Here is a 21,208-nt window from a genome sequence, read left to right on the forward strand (position 1 = left end):
CTTATCGGCATGTGATGCAAAATTCAATTATATACCTGAACTGCTAGGTCTCTCTGTTCTATGCCCAAGGCCCTACCTTTAATTGTATAAGTCACGACTGTTTGTTATACCAAAATAAGATTCCATGCATTTATCTAAATTGAACTCCATCTGCCATTCCTTGGCCCAGTGACCCAATTGATTAAGGTTTCCTTGTAATCTTAGATAACCTTCTTCACTGTCCACTATATCACCACTTTTGATGTCATTTGCAAACTTGCTGATCCTGCTTTCTATATTCTCATCTAAATCATCTATATAAGTGACAAACAAAAGAGGACCCAGCACCAATCCCTGTAGAACACTGCTGGTCGCAGGCCTCCAACCCTCCACCACTACTGTCTGTCTCCTGCTGCTAAGCAAATTTTGTTTCCAATTGGTAAGCTCACCTGAATCCCATTGATCTAACTTTACTAATTAGCCTACTATGCAGAACCTTGTCAAATCTACTGCTTTGCCCTCATCAATCTTCTTTGTTACTTTTTTAAAAAACCCAGTCAAGTTTGTGAGACTTGATTCCCCTCGCATATAACCTGCTGTCTATCCCTAATCATTCCTTGCCAATGGGCCAAGTGCAGGCATGTGGGACTGGTTTAGTTTGGAATTATGATCAGCATGGACTGATTCGACCAAAGGGTCTGCTCCCGGGCTCTGTGTCTCCATAACTCGATGACTCTATAGAAATTAATATTTGCTGGCAGGGTAACAATAATACAGTTTTTTAAAATTCATTAACAAGGAGGATATTGCAGCTAAGAAGCATTTATTGCCCATCCCTAATTGCCCAGAGAGCAGTTCAGAGTCAACCACATTGCTGTGGGTCTGGAGTCACATGTAGGCCAGACCAAGTAAGAAGGATAGCAGTTTCCTTCCCTAGAGGGCGTGAGTGAACCAGGTGGGTTTTTCCTGACAATCGGCAATGGGTTCACAGTCATCATTAGATTCTTAATTCCAGATATTTTATTGAATTCAAATTCACCATCTGCCGTGGCGAGATTCGAACATGCTTCCCCACAATGTTAAGTGGGTCTCTGGATCACCTCCCCTCACCTCAGTTACATGGAGAGATAGGAGAATCTAGTGTTGTTTTCCTTAGAGCAGGATAAGTTCTAACAGAGAGATACAAAATTATGTGGTATTTTAATAGAATGCAGAAGGAGGAGTCATTTCCAACTGATGAGTTTCAGTAAGGGGACTGACTGAGAGTATTTGGCAGAAACGCAGGAAAACATGTTTCTGCAGGGAGTTGTTATGATCAAGAATTTACTTCTTGAAAGAGTGGTGCATGGAGATATAATAATCACTTTCAAAAGAGAATTCAACAAATAGCTGAATGAACCATTGATAAATTTAATCAAACAGAGCATTTAATTTTAACTTATTGTGAAAGGAAAAACATGAATAGTTATCATATAATTTTATACTGAAACGTGTTATGAAATATCAAATTGAACTTGTTTGTAAAGCATCTAGTGAAGCATCAGCAAATGTTGAGATCCTGGAGTATTCCAGCATATTGTTTCTGTTGAAGGGAATTGGAAGACATTGTTTTTAAGTTAATGTGAAAATAAGTTATATTGTCACTTTCTATCTTCAAAATGCCACAGTAGCAACTGAGGCTCAGGGTCACTTCTTGCCTTATTTAAACAGTTCCTTTAATTATCTATCATTGATCCTGACTAGCAGACCATCATGTGTAAACTGATATGTGGAACTCATAGCATTTGTGCCTCTTAATTTAGAAGAGTGTGTGTTCAAACTCCAATCTGATGACTTGATCATATAACTTAAGCTGCTACTGCAGATGCAATATTAAAGATTTTGCTGTCTTGTATGGACACAAAAGATTCAATGTGCATACGGTAGTTTAAAAAGAATTGGGAACTCTTTGATACGTTTCAAAAGTAGTTTATTGCTGTGGAGCTGTTTGTGATACCTCGTGACGATGAAAGACACAATATGAATACAAATTATTTTATTGTGGTGACATCCATTTTCAAGATCATTGAGCCGTCTTATCTATTTTATCTAGCCTGTCAGGTTTGTTCTAATTTACCCAGCAGATTGTGTGTTGCGGAATTGATGAGAACAGCTCCAATGTCAGGCACTGTGACAACTGACAAACCTAGTCTGAAGGTTGATAAATTGATCTTAAGCTCCTGCAAGGCTCTGTTTGCACCTTGAACAGTAGTATTGTTTCAGGGGAAAGCAAAGTCTGATGCTGTTTCACCATATTACTACACTGATCATTTTCCAAGGAGAGGTACTGATATTCCAATTTCAGCCATGCTGGAAACACAGCAGCGGTAGTATTTTTTATAGGATAGCTTTACATTACTCTAATGCAGCCATTTAAAATATCCAACCAAAATTTTGAAAAGTCAATCCACAAAATAATTTGTGGATTTTTGCAAAAGGATATCAATCAGTTCAATTGTAGCCTGTTCTAAAATTGAATACAAACTTCCTAAAATGTACTATCTATATTTCCTACAGTTTTTTAAAGGTTTTTTTTAAGAATTGCAGTATACGATGTGAAAGATTATTTTGGGCATAAAGATAATAAATGAAGCAGCTTATTTATCTAAAAGAAGTATACTCCAAAAGCAATCTGTTGAATTTAAAATTAGTGTCAACAGATTATGTGTAAAATTCCCTAACTTGTCGGTCAAAACCTACATCATCCTGCCTGATTCTGGGATTTCTGAGACAGAATTGAAGACAAAGAAAGAACGCCCTTGCAGTTGATGGGTAAGTGGTTAAAATATTCAAAGATATTTGAGATATTAGGGGAGGTGATGGCCGAGTGGTATTATTGCTGGACTGTTAATCTGGAGACTCAGATAACATTCTGGGTTTGAATCCCACCATGGCAGATGGTGGAATTTGCATTCTATAAAAATATCTGGAATTAAGAGTCAATGATGACTGTGAATCCAGTGTTGATTGTTGGAAAAACCCATCTGGTTCACTAATGTCCTTTTAGGGAAGGAAACTGCCATCCTTACCAGGTCTGGCCAACATGTGACTCCAGACCCACAACAACATGGTTGACTCATAGCTGCCCTCTGGGTAATTATTATTTCATAGAATCCCTCCCATGTGGAAACAGGCCTTTCGGCCCAACAAGTCCACGCCGACCCACAGAGCATCCTACCCAGACCCATTCCCCTACATTTCACATTTCTAACCCACCTAACCTAAATACTCCTGGGCACCATGGGCAATTTAGAATGACCAATCCTCTTAGCCTAGGCTTGGGCAATAAATGCTGGCCTAGCCAGTGACGCCTTCATCCTGTGAATGAATAAAGAAAAAAAGATACTATTAAATACTGCCTTGGTTTTGAATTGTGGTGTTAACAAGCCAGGACAGTCTGCCCAAACTGTCAGAAATTTATTTCTGTCTCTAAGGTGAATACAAAAAGGGAAGTGCAGTTTCAGTAAAACTGACAAGCTGGGAAGACTGTGAAGCCAACAGTTTCCATCTAGGACCAAATGATTCTTAATGGTCTCCACACTACTTATTCGAGCTGTTGACACCACATCCTTCTTGAAGTTTTCCAAGTTGACTATTTCTACGAGAAGACAAACAGCTAAACCCAAAACAAAAGACTACCTATAGGGGCGGCTCAGTGGTTAGCACTGTTTCCTCACAGTGCCAGGGACCCGGGTTCGATTTCAGCCTCTGGTGATAGTCTGGAGTTTGTACATTCTCCCATGTCTGCATAGGTTTCTTCCAGGTGCTCTGGTTTCCTCTCACAGTCCAAAGATATGCAGGTTAGGTGGATTGGCCATGCTAAGTTGCCCATAGCATACAGGGGTGTGTAGGTTAGTTGGATTAGCCATGGAAAATGCAGGGTTACAGGGATAGGATTGGGTGGTGGTGAGTCTGTGTGAGATGCTCTTCGGAGAGTTGGTGTGAACTTGTTGGGCCGAATGGCCTGTTTGCACACTGTAGGGATTCAATGGATTATACCTCCCTGCAGTCTATCTCCAAGACAACCTAGCACATGCGGGATGACCTAAAACAAAACTAAAGAATTATCAATCGATTTCAACACGTCCTTTGATCTGAAAAGTACTTGGATATTTTAAGATCTTCCCCTGTTTATTCTTTGCTTTCAAACTTTTTTTTCATCTGCATCCCACAAAAATAATTTACATATCTAATACAAAGATAAATATCTACACCTCCTCTACCAAGACTCAGCAAGGGGTTACACATTATTCAGTGTTTCATACTTTTAACTGTGATCCTTTTTTTTTGTTCATTCATGAGGCATGACGAGTGTTGGTTGGTTTGCAGTTATTGGCTTTCCCTGATTGCTCTTGAAAACGTGTCGATAAGCTGCTTTCTTGAACTGGTGCTGCCCATGTTGTGTAGGCACACCTACAGCACTCTTAGAGAGCGAGTCCAAGGACTTTAACCTAATGATATGAAAGTGATATTGTTCCAAGCAGGATGGTGAATGGCTTGCAGGGGAACTTGCAGGGGTTAGGGTTTCCATGTATATGCTGCCCTTGACATTCTAAATGATGGTGATGGTGACAATCAATTTGGAAGGTGCTGTTGGAAGAGCCTTGGTTGGAGTTAACAAACAGAGGCTGCCCTCTGAATTTCAATCATTTTTTGTTTACCAGACTCCAGTGCCTATCATTATTCTACTTTACAAATTTAGTTAAATCTGATTTCACTTTGACAAAACCATGTTGGCTCTGCCTGGTTACCTTGAACTAATCCAAGTGCCCTGTTATAACATCTTTAACATTATCCCTATGACTAGTGTTAGGCTAATCCATCTACAGATTCCTGTTTTCCGTCTCCCTTCCATTTTTATCAAAGGAGTTACCATTTTTATTTCCCATTCTAAAAGGACCTTCCCTGAATCTAATAAGCTATAGAAAATTATCTTATTAGCTACTTCTTTTCAGACTGTAGGATAAAATCAAGATCCAAAGACTTGTCAACTCTCAGTTCCATCACTTTACTTAGTACTACTTCCCTCATAGTTTTTATTTTATTGAATTCCTCCCTCCTTTTAAATTCCTAATTTACAGTTATTTTTGGAAGGTTACTCACTTGCTTTATAGTGAAGAATGCAAATATCTGCAAAATATCTGTTCACTTTGCAACCCTTTATCCTTCAGTAATAATTCCCCAGACTCTGTCTCTGTAGGATTAACACTTTGTTAGTTTATTTTCAAAAAATATTTTAAGAAACTTTACCTATCCATTTTTATAATCTTGGCTAACTTTCTGTCGTACACATTTTTCCCCCTTATTAATCTTCTTGTAGTTATTTTTGTCTTTTTAATGTCTGTGCAGTCTTCTGATCTGCCACCTACTTTGCACAATCATATGTCTTTTCTATGAGTTTGTTAGTATCTTTGATTTTTTTAGCTAACCATGAATGGTGTTCTATACCTTGCAGTTTTTCTTATTTGTTGGGATGTATCTATTCTGTGCTTATGGAACATCCCCTTAAATATTTGCTATTGCATCTCTATCAATCTATCCTAAATTTCCACTTTCATGCCCTCTACATTCCCCTTGTTTAAATTCAAAATAGCAGTCTTTGACCTGCTGTTTTGTCCTGTAAACCATATGTAAAATTTAATCATATTCATAAGTTCAGTAATTAATCTTATCTTCAATCTAAAGTGCACCTCATATACATTTACCCATCATTGCTCCATATCCTTTTATGCTCTGCATAAACCATAAAAATCTAATTACCCCAGTCTTGAAATTGTCAATGTTCACAGCATTTTGAGGATCAATTGTTTCAAGTTTCCATGGCCTGTTACATGAAAAACAATGTATGGGTTTTGCTCTTCAATAGCCATGCCTGAATTTTAACGTTGCACTCGTTATTCTTAATATCTCTGTATTTATTGCTTCTTCAATATCTCAGAGAAGAAGCATTGTAGGAGCATTAACATTGCCAAAGTAAAGTACAGCAAATGCTAGACATCTGAGATAAAAATAGAAAATGCTAGAAATACTGAGCCTGTCAGGCAACATTTGTGGAGAGAGAAAATTCCATGTTTTGTTATTCCAGTGTCAGATTACAATGGCAATTATGAGAAAAGTCTTCCATTATGATTATATGCTTTCTTTTAATGGGATAATTTCCTCTATTGTTCAAGTTAATGCATGGACTAAGTATACATTAGGATATGGTAATTTGATCCATTAGTATTAATGGAGTCAGAATTAACATTCAGTTAATGTTGTTGCATTAATGATGGCTGAGTAATTAATTAGTGATTGAAAAATATTGCAGTATATTGCTACTGTTGGACATTACAGAAGAAATGTTTTATTAATTTGCTGCTAGACGTGCCATTCCAGTGCTACAAAGAATAGAAAGGTGCAATAGTGACCTCATTGACAATATCAGCATGCTGATTGATGGGAACGATGAGACAAATACATGGAGTAACAGGGAATTGCATAAGATCTCAGACTATCTTGTTGGGAATGTGTTACACTTTCACTGACATTGTAAAGATAGAAACCAGCAAAGATGATTTCATAAAAAGAAAGGAATTTAAAATATGAACATTAATGTGCAAGAAATGCTAAAACAGGCAGTAAGAGCTTCTGCATTTACATAAAAATGAATAGAATGTCTAAAATAAATGTTGGACCCTTAGAGATGAGACTGAGGAATTAATAATGGACAGCAGGAAATGTCAGGCTTTGAACAAACGTTTTGAATCTTTTAAGGTAAAATACTCAAAAAAAAAAGTCTCGAGAACAAGAAATCAAAGGCAAAATAAAGGGAGGGACTTGAAACATGTAGACAGATGCAAAGTAATTGCTCAAAATTGCAATTTTCTGATATCTACTATCACCAGAGAAAAAATGTAAGAGAATAATTAATGGAACTAAGGCCTGACACATCCCCTAGACTTTATGGCCCAAATGTCAGGTTCCTAAAAGAAATAGCTGTTGAGTTAGTGGAAGCATCAGGTGTAAATTCCACAATTCCCTAGAACTGCCCAAACACATTGGAAAGTCACACCATCCAGGAAAAAGCAGCTGCCTGATTGGCACTACATCCAAAAGCATTTACTCCCTCCACCACCAACGCTCAGTAGCAGCAGTGTGTACTATCTAAAGATGCACTGCAGAAATTCACCAAAGATCCTCAGATAGCACCTTCCAAACCCATAACCACTTCCATCTAGGAGGACAAGGGCATCAGATATATGGGAACACCACAACCTCCAAGTTCCCCCTCTTAAGTCACTCACCATCCTGACTTCAAAATATATCGCCGTTTCTTCACCGTCGCTGGGTCAAAATCCTGGAATTCTCTCCCTAATGGCATTGTGAATCAACCCACAGCAAGAGGACTGCAGCGGTTCAAGAAGACAGCTCACCACCACCTTCTCAAGGGCAACTAGGCATGGGCAATAAATGCTGGCCAGCCAGTTATGCCCACATCTTGCAAATGATTAGAAGGAAAGGGAGGGAGAGAGCAGGAAACTAGTAAGCAAAAACAAAAAGCTGGAGAAACTCACTCGGTCTGGCAGCACCTGTGGAGACAGAACAAAGTAACTGTTTGAGCTCAGTGAACATTCTTCAGATTAGAATTCATTGAGGTGAGTGTGAGCACAGATAAAATCTTTGCTGAGTTCAGAACATTCAGCACCAGAAGGCCAGAAGGTATAATAAATACCGGACAAAATGTGGGTTAGGAAAAGGAATGGAATCAAAGGTTGTCAGGAAGGTTCCAAATGGGTGTGGGGGTACCTCTGAGTTGTTGCAGCTTGAATTCCTTAATGCTTGAAAAGAAGAGAAAAGATTTTTTGCTAAAACATCGAACAAGCTTAAGAATAACGTTGAACTGATGAGTCAGACAGGTTTCAGAGGGACAGAAGTTGATGGAGAGAGAGATTGAGAGTCATGGCTCCGAGGGTGGATTCGAAACATGAAGGATAAAATCTCAGTTGGAATCCACACGAGGTCGTGTGATCCAGAGGCAGTCACTGAAAAATGAGATGTTACTGTAGTAACAAACTTTGGCAGATACCCTTGTGGTATAGGAGGGAAAACAAAAGTAATGATGGTGAACAACAAGAAAGATTTAAACAGATATCCTGTCATGGAGACAGGCGCAATGTTTTCAAGATGGGCATATGTGGAAGAGATGTGGCAGTGAATTAAACAATAAAATAAAACAAAGAACTGTCAATGCTGGTGATCTGGAATGAACAAAAACAGATGGATAAGAAGACAACGAAAAATAATCAAAAAAGCCAGTTCAGCACATCAAATGAGCTATAATGAAAACACAATTGAACACTCAGTTTAGAAAATGGGAGTCCATTCTGCGGGGCAATTATCATGCTATTTGAGGGTTGGTGAATATGACGTTCAATATTATTTTCCTTCCAAATGATAGTTATCACTGTATCCAAGATTATAAGATAAATCCTATTTTGTTTTCTAAAAGGTAGACTCTATTCATCAATTTAAATCTGAAATTTACTTGTCTGAATTCGCTACTCCCTAGATTTACCCTGTAGATCTTTTTTTTCAGATCATGTCTCTCCATTTTGTTACTTGGACCCTGCAGTTGATCTTTAGTCTTCTCTTCACACTTTCCTGTTATTTCTTACTTTTGCCATTTGTTCCATCATTGTTAACTAACTTCTTCCTGTTTTCATTTCATATTCACTTTTTATTTCGAATTATTTTGGTCCCTTCCTGGTGTGAATTTTATGAGGAAAAAGACCTGATAAATGTCACCTAATCAGTTCAAAAGCAAGTTGTTACTAGTCTGTATCAAATTTGATCAGTGATGATGCTTTGACCAGTTCAATTTAATAAACCAAAGCTTTAAGATAACAGGTAGTGTGTTATTGTGGAACTGAATAGATAGATCTAATCACAATTTCTAAAATAAAACTCAAATATTCATTCCCAGCAAATCTTTCAATAAGAATGCAGATATACTTTTTCAAAACAAATCGTAAAAATAAATAGCTTGTTTCTAGTTTTAGCAGTTGGAATTTCTATTACTTTCAGATGATTGACACACAGAATTGCATTTTGTCCTATCTCTGCATCAAATCTGTTTTATTGTGTTGATTAACTCGGGTGAAATAATTATTAAACTATTCTGAGAAGTTATTGACACTTCATTTTCAGCAGCAATGGTAAAAGAGGTCAAAAGAATAGTACCTGTTTAAGGAAAGAGATTTCGACATTGACATTTTGAGGAGATGAGATTTTTGAACATCCTAGCATGAGAATGTGTATTAAATTTGTGGAAATTTATTCAGGAACAATGAACTAGTTCTGTCAATATCTATATCACGTGTTGCTCCATTTCATTTGGTCCCGGGGAATGAAAATGATAACATGATGGTGATCGAACTGGGATTATCATTATGACCAACTGCTTAATCAAATAATACATAGAGCTGCCTCATTGATTTGGAATCTAATTATAGCACTGGAATTACAGTAGTCCAAAATATTCTTTAATTAGTTCAGATCTCATGGCTTTATGCCCATTTCTTTAAATTAAAGTTAGATTGGCTGAACTTAATGTGGTCTGTCTCACAGATTTTACAATAAAGGTTGCTCTCAATCTTTTTTTTAGAAAATTATTAAATAGAGAATAATAGAGCAGAGAGTGCAAAAACATAATTCAGGTTGAGACAGCGTAAAACTTCTAACTATTGTTCACAGCTAAAGAAGTAGGATTGTTTTGGAGTCTCAACATTATGAACAGTTGATTATTTACAAGATATGCCATTTAAAATTTGTGTAAGATCTCTTTGTCTACCCTGTTTTTTTTTGCACCCATGAGTCACTTAAAGTTGGCATGTAGGGACAGCAGGCAGTCAGGAAGAAAATGTCACTTTGGACTTCAATGCAAAATGATTTGCACACAGGGTAAAGATGTCTTGCTGCAGCTGCATAAAGCCTTGGTGAGACCTATCCTTTAGTATCGTGTACATTTTTGGTTCCCTCATCTAAGGAAGGATATAATTGTCTTAGAGGATTGCAGCAGGAGCACACCAGATTAGTCCTTGGATTGGCAAGATTGTTTTAAGGGGATAAACTGGAAAAACTGGGTCTTTGTTCCTTAGAATTTTGAAGAATGAGGGTGATCTCTTGGAATCTTATAGAAATCTTATTACAGTGATAAGGTGAATGTAGATATTTCTCTTAGCTGGTAACTGTAATATCAAGGAAAATAATATCAGGATAAGGGAATGCCTATTTGAAACTGAGAAAAGGAGGAAGTTTGCTTTCACTCAGAGGTAGGTGAATCATTTGAATTCTCTATCCCAGAATCTGTGGAAGATCAATTTCAGAGCATATTCAAGACAAAAATAATTAGATTTATACAGTCTAATAATATATAGGGATATCAAGATAATGCGGGCAAATGGTATTGTGGTCGGTGATCAGCTGTGAACTAATTGAATTGCAGTACAGCTTGATAGGACTCCTAGTCCTATATCCTACCGGTGCCTCTTGCTGTCGCGGTGGCAGGATGGCTTAATTAGCTGATGTAGTTTTGGTTCTAGAGAGGTGGAAATGTTCCTGCTTTCTACACGTTTATCTGTTCTGAAAATGCAAATATGTAGATGTCATGGAGAACATGATCAGTCTTGTCTCAGTGAATATCTTATCTTAGTTCAGTCATGAGCAATAGTGACTTAGCTGAGACACTCGAAGCCAACTGGAGTTCGGCAAGGAATCTATACCTTTGAAAAGGACTGCAGGAGATAAACTGACAAGGAGGAATGGAAGAAAAATACAAAGGTATTGTCTGTATGACTAGACTATTAATAACCAAGAAAAAAAGTTCATTTCTTTATCTACAGTTAAAAATGCATTCCATAGCAATCATACAAACCTTGATGAAATTGATCGATCTACTAAACTTTACAATTTCTTTGCATTTGTACTCAAGAATTTTGCTGTCTTTGCTTCAGACCACTCTCACAATTCAGCCCTGGACCCCCAGAACCCAAAAAGTATTTCCATTTGTCCTAGAATGTCCAGGTTACAAGAAGAAACCCTTTTTACAGTAAATTTCCACTTCCAGTTTTAGACTAAGTCTTCTCACAATTCACCTCTTGTGTTGCTAGAAAAAGATTTTGTCTTTTCATTTTGAAAGGATGTTTTCATTTTGCTCTTATCAGTATAATTCTCACAATTACCAATTCAAGGGGAAAACCAGCATTTATACTGCATGAGAGGAGAATATTGATTGTTGGAAAGTTCTATTGGGTAGAAGTATTATCATATAGAATGTATCAATTAATGGTTATTGACAGAAAGCAACCAGGCTTTCCTTTAATTTTACACCAGACAGTTGAATGTGATTGGTTAGTGAATGGCTTTGAACGCTAAACCACTGAATGGCTATTATCTATTTTGTTGAGTTGAAACAGGCAAAGGGTGTGTCTATGTTTTTTTCTGTGTGCAAAGGACAGGGTCTGTGTATTAATGTACATATCTTCTAGTACTCATAAATACACCACACTGTATGCACAGCTAACAATCCTAAATTCTTGTCACCATGATTCTTTGCACATCCAGGATTATCTGACAAACATTGCCCAATTGCAGAATCAAATGGTGGACACTGTGTTGTGCGTTTTGCATGTGCAGGCTGTTTGGGAGTGGTCGGTACCTTCTTTTTGCAAATAGCCAATGGAATGTGACACTTGATATGATCCACCAGTCATTGAGATGAAAGATCAATATATTTGCCTTTGCTTCAGACAGTGACAAAAATGACACTATACTAATCCTTATTTATAGATTATGTTAAGTGTAAGCAATTGACCAAATATGGCATCAAGGAAGTCTGGCAAAACTAGACTCCATGGGAATCGGGGGTAAACTCTCCATTGGTTAGAATCATACCTGTCACCAAGGAAAGTAGTTGTAGTTGTTGGAGGTCTGTCATCTCAGCTCTAGAGCATCTGTGTATGTGTTTCTTTCGATAATGACCTAGGGTCAACCATCTTCATCTGCTTCATTAATGACTACCCCATCATCATAAGGTCTGAAGTGGGAATGTTCATTATAAATGAACTTAAATAGTGTATATTAAAAAAAATTGCTCAGAGATATGGGCAACACTGGCAGAGCCTGTATTATTTGCCCATCCTTATTTGCTCTTGGTGGTGAGCCAAGTGGTGACAGTGCTAATGATTGTCTAATGTTCAGTGCCATTCGCAATTGTGCAGATACTGAAATAGTCCATATTCCAAAACACCTGGCGAATGTCCAGGTTAGGGCGGATAAGTGACAAGTAACATTCAAACCTCACAAGTGCCAGGAAAAGTCCATCACCAAAAAGAGAAAATTTAACCATCACCCCTTGACATTCAATGGCATAACCATCACTGAATTCCTCACCATTAGCATCCTGGGGGCTACCGTTGATCAGAAGTTCATTGCCATAGAAATACTGTGGCTCCAGCAGCAGATCAAAGGCTCAGAATCCTGCAACAAGTAAATCATCTCCCAACTTCCCACAGCCTATCCACCATCTACAAGACACAAATGAGTAGTATGATGGAATACTCAGCACTTACCTGGATGAGTACAGCTCCAGCAAAACTCAAGAAACTTAATGCCATCCCAAAACAGAACAGCCTGCTCAATTGGTACCATATTCACAGACATTCACTGCCTCCACAACTGTCACTAAAAGCAGCGGTATGTACTGTCTATGAGATGCACTTCAGAAATTCACCAGATGTCCTTAGACAGCACCTTCCAAACTCAATACCACTTCCATCCAGAAGATCAAGGGCAGCAGATACATGGGAACACCATCACCTTCCCTTTTAAATCACTCAATACATGATTTGGAAATGTATCACTGCTCCTTCAGTGTTGCTGTGTCAAAATTCTGGAACTCCCTCCTGAACAACATTTTAGGTTTATCTATATCAAAATGAATTTCAGTGGTCCAAGAAGGCAGCTCACCAACAAGAGCAAATAAGGATGGGCAAATAATACAGGCTTTGCCAGTGTTGCCCATATCTCTGAGCAATTTTTTTTATACACACTGTTTAAGTTAATTTATAACATGTTTTTTGTAGATCTCAACCAGGTTTTGATCCAAATGTGTATGGACAATCTGAATGCGAAAGGAGAAATGAAAATAGCCAATCTTGATGTCAAAGTAATATCTTATTGCTTGTGAAGCTAAGGAGCTCTATATAAAACACTTTTCAATGGAATGCAAAAGAAGTTCCTGTAACTGGAATGACATGTTTCCCAAAGGAGGATGTATGTAGTTACCGAGGCTAATCATAACCCCCCGGAACATAGCTAAGGAGTTCCTCATGCAAGCACCCTTCCCTCAAGCATTTTTAACTGCATCATCAATGTTTCCAATGTCTCAAAGTGAATAAGGAGTGTTAGCTGATCATCTCTAATGTCAATAACAAAGCAGCCCAAGATTGCAAACAGTGGGACCTAGATAAGTTTTCAGGCTTGGGTGACAAGTGATGGGTAGCAATTGCAAGAATATACTATATAGTCGCAGTCTTTAGTATGAAAAATCTCTGACAGGTCCCCTTGAACTTTACTAGTGCAAATGTGCCTAAATTCCCAAATACAAACATTTTCAGGATCACAACTGATCGGAAACTGAACTTTACCAGCTGTAACAATGCCTCAGCTATAAGAAATGAATAGGGTTTGGGGACTGAATTACTGTAGATGCTAGAATCTGCACTGAAAAGAATAAATGCTGGCGATCACAGCAGGTTAGACAGGATCTGTGGGGAGAGTCCAAGCTAACATTTCGAGTCTAGACCCTCTGACTGGAATTCTGCTTGTCTCTTTCACTGTGTATGTCTTTGTTGCTTTACACCCCACCACCCCCACACACACCACCTCGCCCCTCCCCCAACTTTAGCATAAATGTTGCCTCCTCCACACTTCAGTTCTGATGAAGAATAATTTTAACTCAAAACATTAATTTGCTGTCTCTCCATGGATTTTGTCTGACCTGCTATGATGTCCAGCATTTGTTGTTTTCAGAGTTTAGGGACTGCTTGATGAGCCACTCACCTTCTTCACTTTAAAGGCCTTTGCCGACAAGGTTCAAGTAAGAATCATGATAAAATAGATTCTACTCACCTGAATGGATTCAAAACAACACGTGAAGATAATAGTTTATTGATCAAAGTCAATTTTGACTGTAATTGATTCCACCTAAATGAGCTTTTAGCATTCATTGCACTTTGTTGACAGCATCTATGTGCCATCATCTATGTGCCATCATCTATGCGGCATAAAAATAGCAAGGATGTGAGAAATTGTCGGGCTGCTACTATGCAAGCCCTTGAATGAGATTTCATGAAGTCCAACTGGAAAGCAAATAAACAAATGCGGCTATTGATCAATGTAGCTGGAATGCTGAATTGTTGCTCCATAGCTGATTCTCATTTGACCCGTTGAATTACCCATTATATTTTTTGTTCCCATAGTGAGTGCTCTGATTGCTGGCAAGAGCGAGCTTCATCAAACTGTTCATCTCCCAGTAATTGGAATTGTTTGCAGGCAATGTAGCAGATTATTATAAGTTGCACTTCCCTCCAACATAGGGCCAGAAATGTGGATGTTCATCAGTGAGTGCATAGTGTTCAGTCTCATTCACAATTTCTCAGATAATGAAACAGGTCAGACCTGCAGGCAGCAAGGCATGGACAACATTCGGGCTTAAGTAAGTCAGTAGGAAGTAATATTTCACACCATTACCAAGGTTCAGGCATTGACCACATCTAACAGGAGAGAATGTAATAATGTCTCTTGTCGCTCAATGCCATTTCTATAGCCAAATCCACCACTTACGACTAATGAGCTTTCTTTTCTTGACTGTGTTTTCTTCTTGTGGAAGATTTTCTAAAGTGGAGAAAAAGTTGAAAGTCCAGCCAATCCAGAAGAGCCCAACCATCCAGGCCTGGAATTTTCTTTAACATCAGACACAAAATGATAATAATGGGATGGGGGTTTGACTGAAAAAAAAGTGTATTTTTGGATTCTTGGCTGCCTGCCCAGCACTGAGTCTGTTACTTCTTTAGTCGTAGAGTTATACAAAATAAAAACAAGCCCTTCGGTCCATCATATCTATGCCAACCAGTAAAAACCAAACGATACTAATCCTATTTACCTGCACTTTGTCCGTCGCCTACTATGCCCTGGTCTTTTAATTATTCATCCAGATGCTCCTTAAATGTTGCAAGCTTACAAGCCTCCATCACCCTTTCATGCAGTATGTTCCATAAATCTACCACCCTTTGGGTGAAAAAACTATTCTCAGATCTCCTCTAAACCACTTGCTCGCCACCTTAAACTTATGCCATGTCAGACATGGCTGCCGTTGGAAAAGCATTCCCATGGTCTCTTTAGTCTATGCTTCAGTCGGATCCCACCTCAGGCTCCTCATCCCTAAAAGAAACAAACCCAAATTATCGAGTCTCCTGTTTTCATCAGTCAACATCTTGGTGAATCTCCTCTTTTCAGCACAGTCACATCCATTCAATAATGTGGCGATCAGAACTGCACACAGTATTCCTTCTGTGGCTTGACAGATGTTTTATGAAGTTGTAACAAGACTTCCTTACTTCTACATTCGATGTCCCGGCTAATGAAGGTAAGCATCGAGTATGCTTTCTTCACCACCCTGTATACCTCTGCTGACGCCTCAGGAATCTATAGACTTGTACACCAAGGTCCTTTTGTTCCTCAGAATTCCTAGGGATTACCATTTAGACTGCATATCCTTCTCTTATTAGACCTCACAAAATGCATCACTTCACAATTATCCGGATTAAATTCTATCTGCCATTGCTGGATCTAATTACGAGCTGATCAGTGTCATTGAGACCATCCTTTACACTATCAACAACACCCCGAATGTTTGTGTCATCTGCCATATCCTTTAATTCAACTGTACAGTGAGTTTGCAAATTCCTGCTTTTGAGAAAAATTCAGTTTCTGATTGTGTTTAGGCCTAAGTAAAATCTGAGAAAATCTCAGAAAGAGATAACGTTTGAAATGCCCAGCCTCAAATCACAATTAATGATATTAATTGTAAATGTAAAATCTGAGATCAATAAAATATTTCACAACTAAAAACATTAAGGGATATGGAACAGTGGTATGAATATGGAATAAAAGCAGAAGATGCTGTAAAAGCTGAACAGGTCTGGTAGCATCTGTGAAGACAAAATCAGAGTTAATGTTTCGGGTCCAGTGACCCTTTCTCAGAACTTTGATTAACTCTGAATATTTCTTCAAAAATGCTGCCAGACCTGCTGAGCTTTTACAGCAACTTCTGTTTTTGTCCCTGAATTTACAGCATCCCCAGTTCTTTTGGTTTTTATTTGATATGAATTTGGAGTTAGGTTCAGGTTAGCCATGATTGTATTGAGTGGTAGAATGAGCTTGAGGGGTTGAATGGCCCCTCGTTGTTGTTTCTTAGTTTTGCATAAAAGCTGGACGTTATTTGATTTTGAAATTAGTCCAAGAAAAGTATTGAGATGGAAACCCTTGCTATTTCACTGATCTAAGCGGTTAATCCCATTGTATATAGATCTGTAGTGTTGTACAAATTACAATCAGTAATTATTTTATTTTAAAATTTGAGTTTTCTGCTGTAAAGCACTTATTCTATATGTGAGATGCAATAAAATGGAATTTGTGTTACTGTCGTTTCACTTTATAATGGATGTCCTTGAGATCCTGCCTTAGTAACAAATTATCCTTCTTTCTCAGTACTGATTTCGGGTAAAACAGTACTCGCCCTTGATGGTGTCCACTCCTGTCACCTGACTCACCGCATTCCTTGTATTCAAAATGTGCTAATTCAAATCAATGTTGCTATGCTATTTTATTACGTTGTGTTGGAGACCATTTACAGGTTTGTAATAGTTTGCATTGTTTCTGCTGAGATGAGGATGATACTTTATGCTTTCGCAGGTTAATGGCAATGGCTTTATATTAAGAGCTGATTGATAGAAATTTTGTTATGTGTAGGTGAAACAACTTGATCTTGCAAATGCCATCTGAAACGCATTTAAAAACTAACACTCAGTTTGATCAAGGTATTCTCCATGCTGACAATAAGCCTAGAAGATTGTTCCTTCATTATATTACTATGTTTTATGTTAAAAAGAACCAAAGAATTTTGTAGAAATTATAGCATAAAATACTAAGTAGAAGGTTATATCTGGCTGGCATTTTTTCTGTTTGCTAATGTATCTAATCATGTAATTTGTTCCTTTTAATCATTGTTAAAATGAAAGGTCCTTTACAAGCTATAGTGCAACTTCGAGAAAATACTGGTATAGTAGTGTTTGGATGCTTTAGAATCTTTTCATTTTAGAATCTTTAGAATAATTTTTCAGCATATGCATATGACTGAGCTGATTAATATTATGATGATACTGTTGAATTAATTTATTGAGCATGTTGCATATTCCGTACATGTTTGCCTATTCTTGCCAGATCCTGTGATCTGAGTGACCTGGAATATTTAGATGAGGAATTTCATCAGAGTCTGCAGTGGATGAAAGACAATGACATCAATGATATTCTGGATCTAACATTTACTGTGAATGAAGAGGTCTTTGGTCAGGTGGGCTAAATGGGTGAAGCTTCTTACGTCATAAGTCATTTTTGGGTGTCAATGAATTGTATTATGATTTCTATGCTTTATAGAAAAAATAACTGCTTAAGAAAATGAAAAATGTCACTTCATTGACCAAACATTTATGAAGTATATGCAATGATAGATTGCTGATTTTACAAATTTGTGTTGCACAACATTGTTATTTTCTTCTTTTATGCCATCAATTTCTTAATTGATCGAGTCATAGCTAGCTCCTCCCTAACCTTTCCTGCTAACCTGTTCTACAATTCTATTAATCTACTTCCCCTTATTTTCTCATATTAATATGTGCTCTGACATTTTAGAATCATCATTGTGAATAGTTAAGATGGAATAATTTGCCAACTGCTTCATAATTTTAATTAAATTCAATTTTATCGTCCTGCTATAAAATCAACTTTTAAAAAAAAATCATTTACGTCTAAATTAGATTTTCAACCTTACGAACCGTCTCTGTTTCCTTTTGTATTCTGTCAAGGGCAGTAATTAGATGACTGCAAACACGGAGGCGGTCAGAACAATATTTTTATTGAGTAACAGTGTAATCTGTTTTGAGTCATATTGAATTAATGAAACCAAGTACCTCAAATATTGTATAAGAAATACAATTCCTGAATCTGACCTATGTCGGCAAATAAACAGCATATCCAGTGCTTAATGTCTATATTTAATAATGAAGATTCTGAACAGCCACTAAGTGGCTTTGACAGATGAAAATTATGCTTGGCAGAATCATGCTCAATTAAACCACTTGACATCTCACATGCTTGTAAAATTAAATAGGAAAACATGGCAGTATTAAATTTAAGCAAAACTATTCAACCAATGATTTCTAACAAATCAGTACAATTCCTACACATACCTAATCAGTTTTGAGCTGGTTACTGAGACGTAAAAATAGTAAAAAAAAATCAAGTCCTGATCCTATTTGAAGCAAACTGACCTGTTCTAATGTGTTTTTTCTTAGCCATTCTGGGATGTGCCTTTATTTAATAGTTAATATTTAGATAGAATTACACTCCATAAAGCTTAATATTGCCAGTCCAGACACTGGGGTGAAATAAAAGTGACTCCAGCAGGAACAGAATCTGCCAAACATGCATGAACCATCCTCACTTTGACACCTAACCGGAACAGCTCTTGAAGTTATTTTCACTTAACAGACATGGAATAAAGTACATTTTATAGAGGCGATTCCAAACCCAGTTTTCAGAGAGTGGGAAATCACGGCAACAGCCACTTTACCCCAGTTCTTTGACATGAAATCTTGTGAGCCCTGCTGGAATTTCAAGGTCATGCAATATGCCCTTTTATTTCTTTGGCACAAATCACTGCAGGACTCTATAGCTAGCTTTTTCTTTGATCAAATTAAAAATGTTGTGAATAATATGAGGTCTGGGAAGCAAAAATCATAACCTTTTCATTCTATTGAGCTATTTCTTAATTTCATTTCTGTATTCTCCCTGTATTTCTAATTTAGTTGTTTTGTGTATTTTGTCCTCCTGTCATGGAACACCGTACCCATGAGACAAATATTTTGAAGTATTATTTGCCTTAGAATGTAGATGTAGAAATTTCAGAAGAAATAAGAAGTTACAATATGAGAGAGCACTATATTTATATTTACACTGAAAATTTGAGATGATTTTTATTGAATAAATGATGGTTAAATTTAATAGTTAGTCATCTACTATCCATGGTTACCCATTTAACCTCAGCCCTCTTCTGCTTCTAGCACCACCCCACCATCAAGACTCATATTTTAAGAATGATTTGTTTTAATATGAAGTAGTTCAAACCTAAGTGTAATATTCACCACCGTGAGTAAAACAAAATTCTTTAGAAATGTAGCATTTAATACAGGAAAGCAATAATTAACTTGATTCTTTTTCTCAACCTTGCCCCTCACCTGAGTATGATGACACTCAGGTTAAACCACCACCAGTCTGCTCTCTCTCGCTCTCTCTCTCTGTCTCTCTGTCTCTCTCTCTGTCTCTCTCTCTGTCTCTCTCTCTGTCTCTCTCTCTGTCTCTCTCTCTCTCTCTCTCTCTCTCTCTCTCTCTGTCTCTCTCTCTGTCTCTCTCTCTCACTCTTTGATGAGGGGGTAGCTCTGTGGTTCTCTAGGAATATGGGGATTTTACCTTACTCCATCTTTGCAAACATTTAAATGTTAAACTTCATCTTCTGGCTAAAATGAGGCTGATTATTCATATGCACTACAATGCCACATTTATTTCTGCTACATATATGTAATGACTTACTGTATGAGGCAGTTATACTTTAGCATTCTTGGTGAAAAGAATTTAAATTTGCTTTTAACAGTTGGGATGATATTTCAAAATAAAAGGTTTACTATAATAACTGACATTTTTTAGAAAAATTAGATAAACTTAATAATTCACTTATTTTGTTGGTGGAAAGTTCTGGAATTACATAGTAAACTAAAGTAGCTTTTGTACCATACTGTAAAGAGCTTGATGGTTTCCAAACTAGTGGGAGAAATCTATTTCATTTATACTGATTTTAGTTCTTCTGCCAAACCTTCAAACTAGTGTACAATGTTCATTTAGTGGCTTCTCATCTGTAATATTTGTTTATCCCATTGAATGGACCCAATTTAAACTCCAATCAACAGCCATTCATGTTCCCTGAGATAAAATCAATCTCAGAGATAATGGGAACTACAGATGCTGGAGAATCTAAGATAACAAAGTGTGAAGCTGGATGAACGCAGCAGGCCAAGCAGCATCTTAGGAGCACAAAAGCTGATGTTTCAGGCCTAGACCCTTTATGAAGGGTCTAGGCCCGAAACATCAGCTTTTGTGCTCTTGAGATGCTGCTTGGCCTGCTGTGTTCATCCAGCTTCACACTTTGTTATCTTAAAATCAATCTCAGTTGGCTTTTAAACTAGTTAAAAATATTCCGGGAATTTTAAGTCTGAACAATACAAAATTCACGAGCTCCTTCATAATCACGGTTTCCCAGAGATATGGGCATCATGATAGTAATAAGAATACAGATAACTTATTCATTTAAATGATGCCTAAGTCCTGCCAGTAGCTAAAATAAATCTTTAAAGGCACTCTGACTTACGTTTTGAATGTTCACACATGCAAATAAATTTTGCTTTAAAATACCACTCCTCTGGCATGAGAATAGAAGGGCAGCACATATTGTATGCCAATTATCCTGACCTACTCATTACCAGGATATGCTTGTTATCTGATTAAAATCTATTCCTCCATACCACACTACATTTCATTTTTAACATGCTTCTTCATGTAATTAGAATGTGGTCTGTAATATCTTCAAACAGAATTTATAGTCTACAAAGTGTTTCCTCATTTATTATATTAGTACTGTTCAGATGCATTCATTGAAGAATTATTACGTACTTCTTAAGATTTTTATATCCTTATTTTTGTTAGATTAAAATAAATACTAAGTTGCCATTTGACCCTTGAGCCTAATCCATATTCATCA

At 37.3% G+C, this 21,208-nt stretch overlaps 1 protein-coding gene across 6 annotated transcripts in view; it reads left to right on the forward strand.

Annotated features, from left to right (window-relative positions):
- hecw2b (HECT, C2 and WW domain containing E3 ubiquitin protein ligase 2b) overlaps positions 1 to 21,208 on the forward strand; it is a 297,098-nt gene that overhangs the window by 247,791 nt on the left and 28,099 nt on the right. For all 6 annotated transcript variants that reach the window (XR_009445933.1, XM_048533661.2, XM_048533665.2 and 3 more), the window contains one exon: positions 17,563 to 17,692. Coding sequence is in view for 5 of the 6 variants with exons in the window: in XM_048533661.2 (XP_048389618.1) it covers positions 17,563 to 17,692 (130 nt within the window). In the remaining variant the exon portion in view is untranslated. The remainder of the gene's footprint in view (positions 1 to 17,562; positions 17,693 to 21,208) is intronic.

This window comes from Stegostoma tigrinum, chromosome 7 (assembly GCF_030684315.1).
Source record: "Stegostoma tigrinum isolate sSteTig4 chromosome 7, sSteTig4.hap1, whole genome shotgun sequence".
NCBI classification, from domain to species: Eukaryota; Metazoa; Chordata; class Chondrichthyes; order Orectolobiformes; family Stegostomatidae; genus Stegostoma; species Stegostoma tigrinum.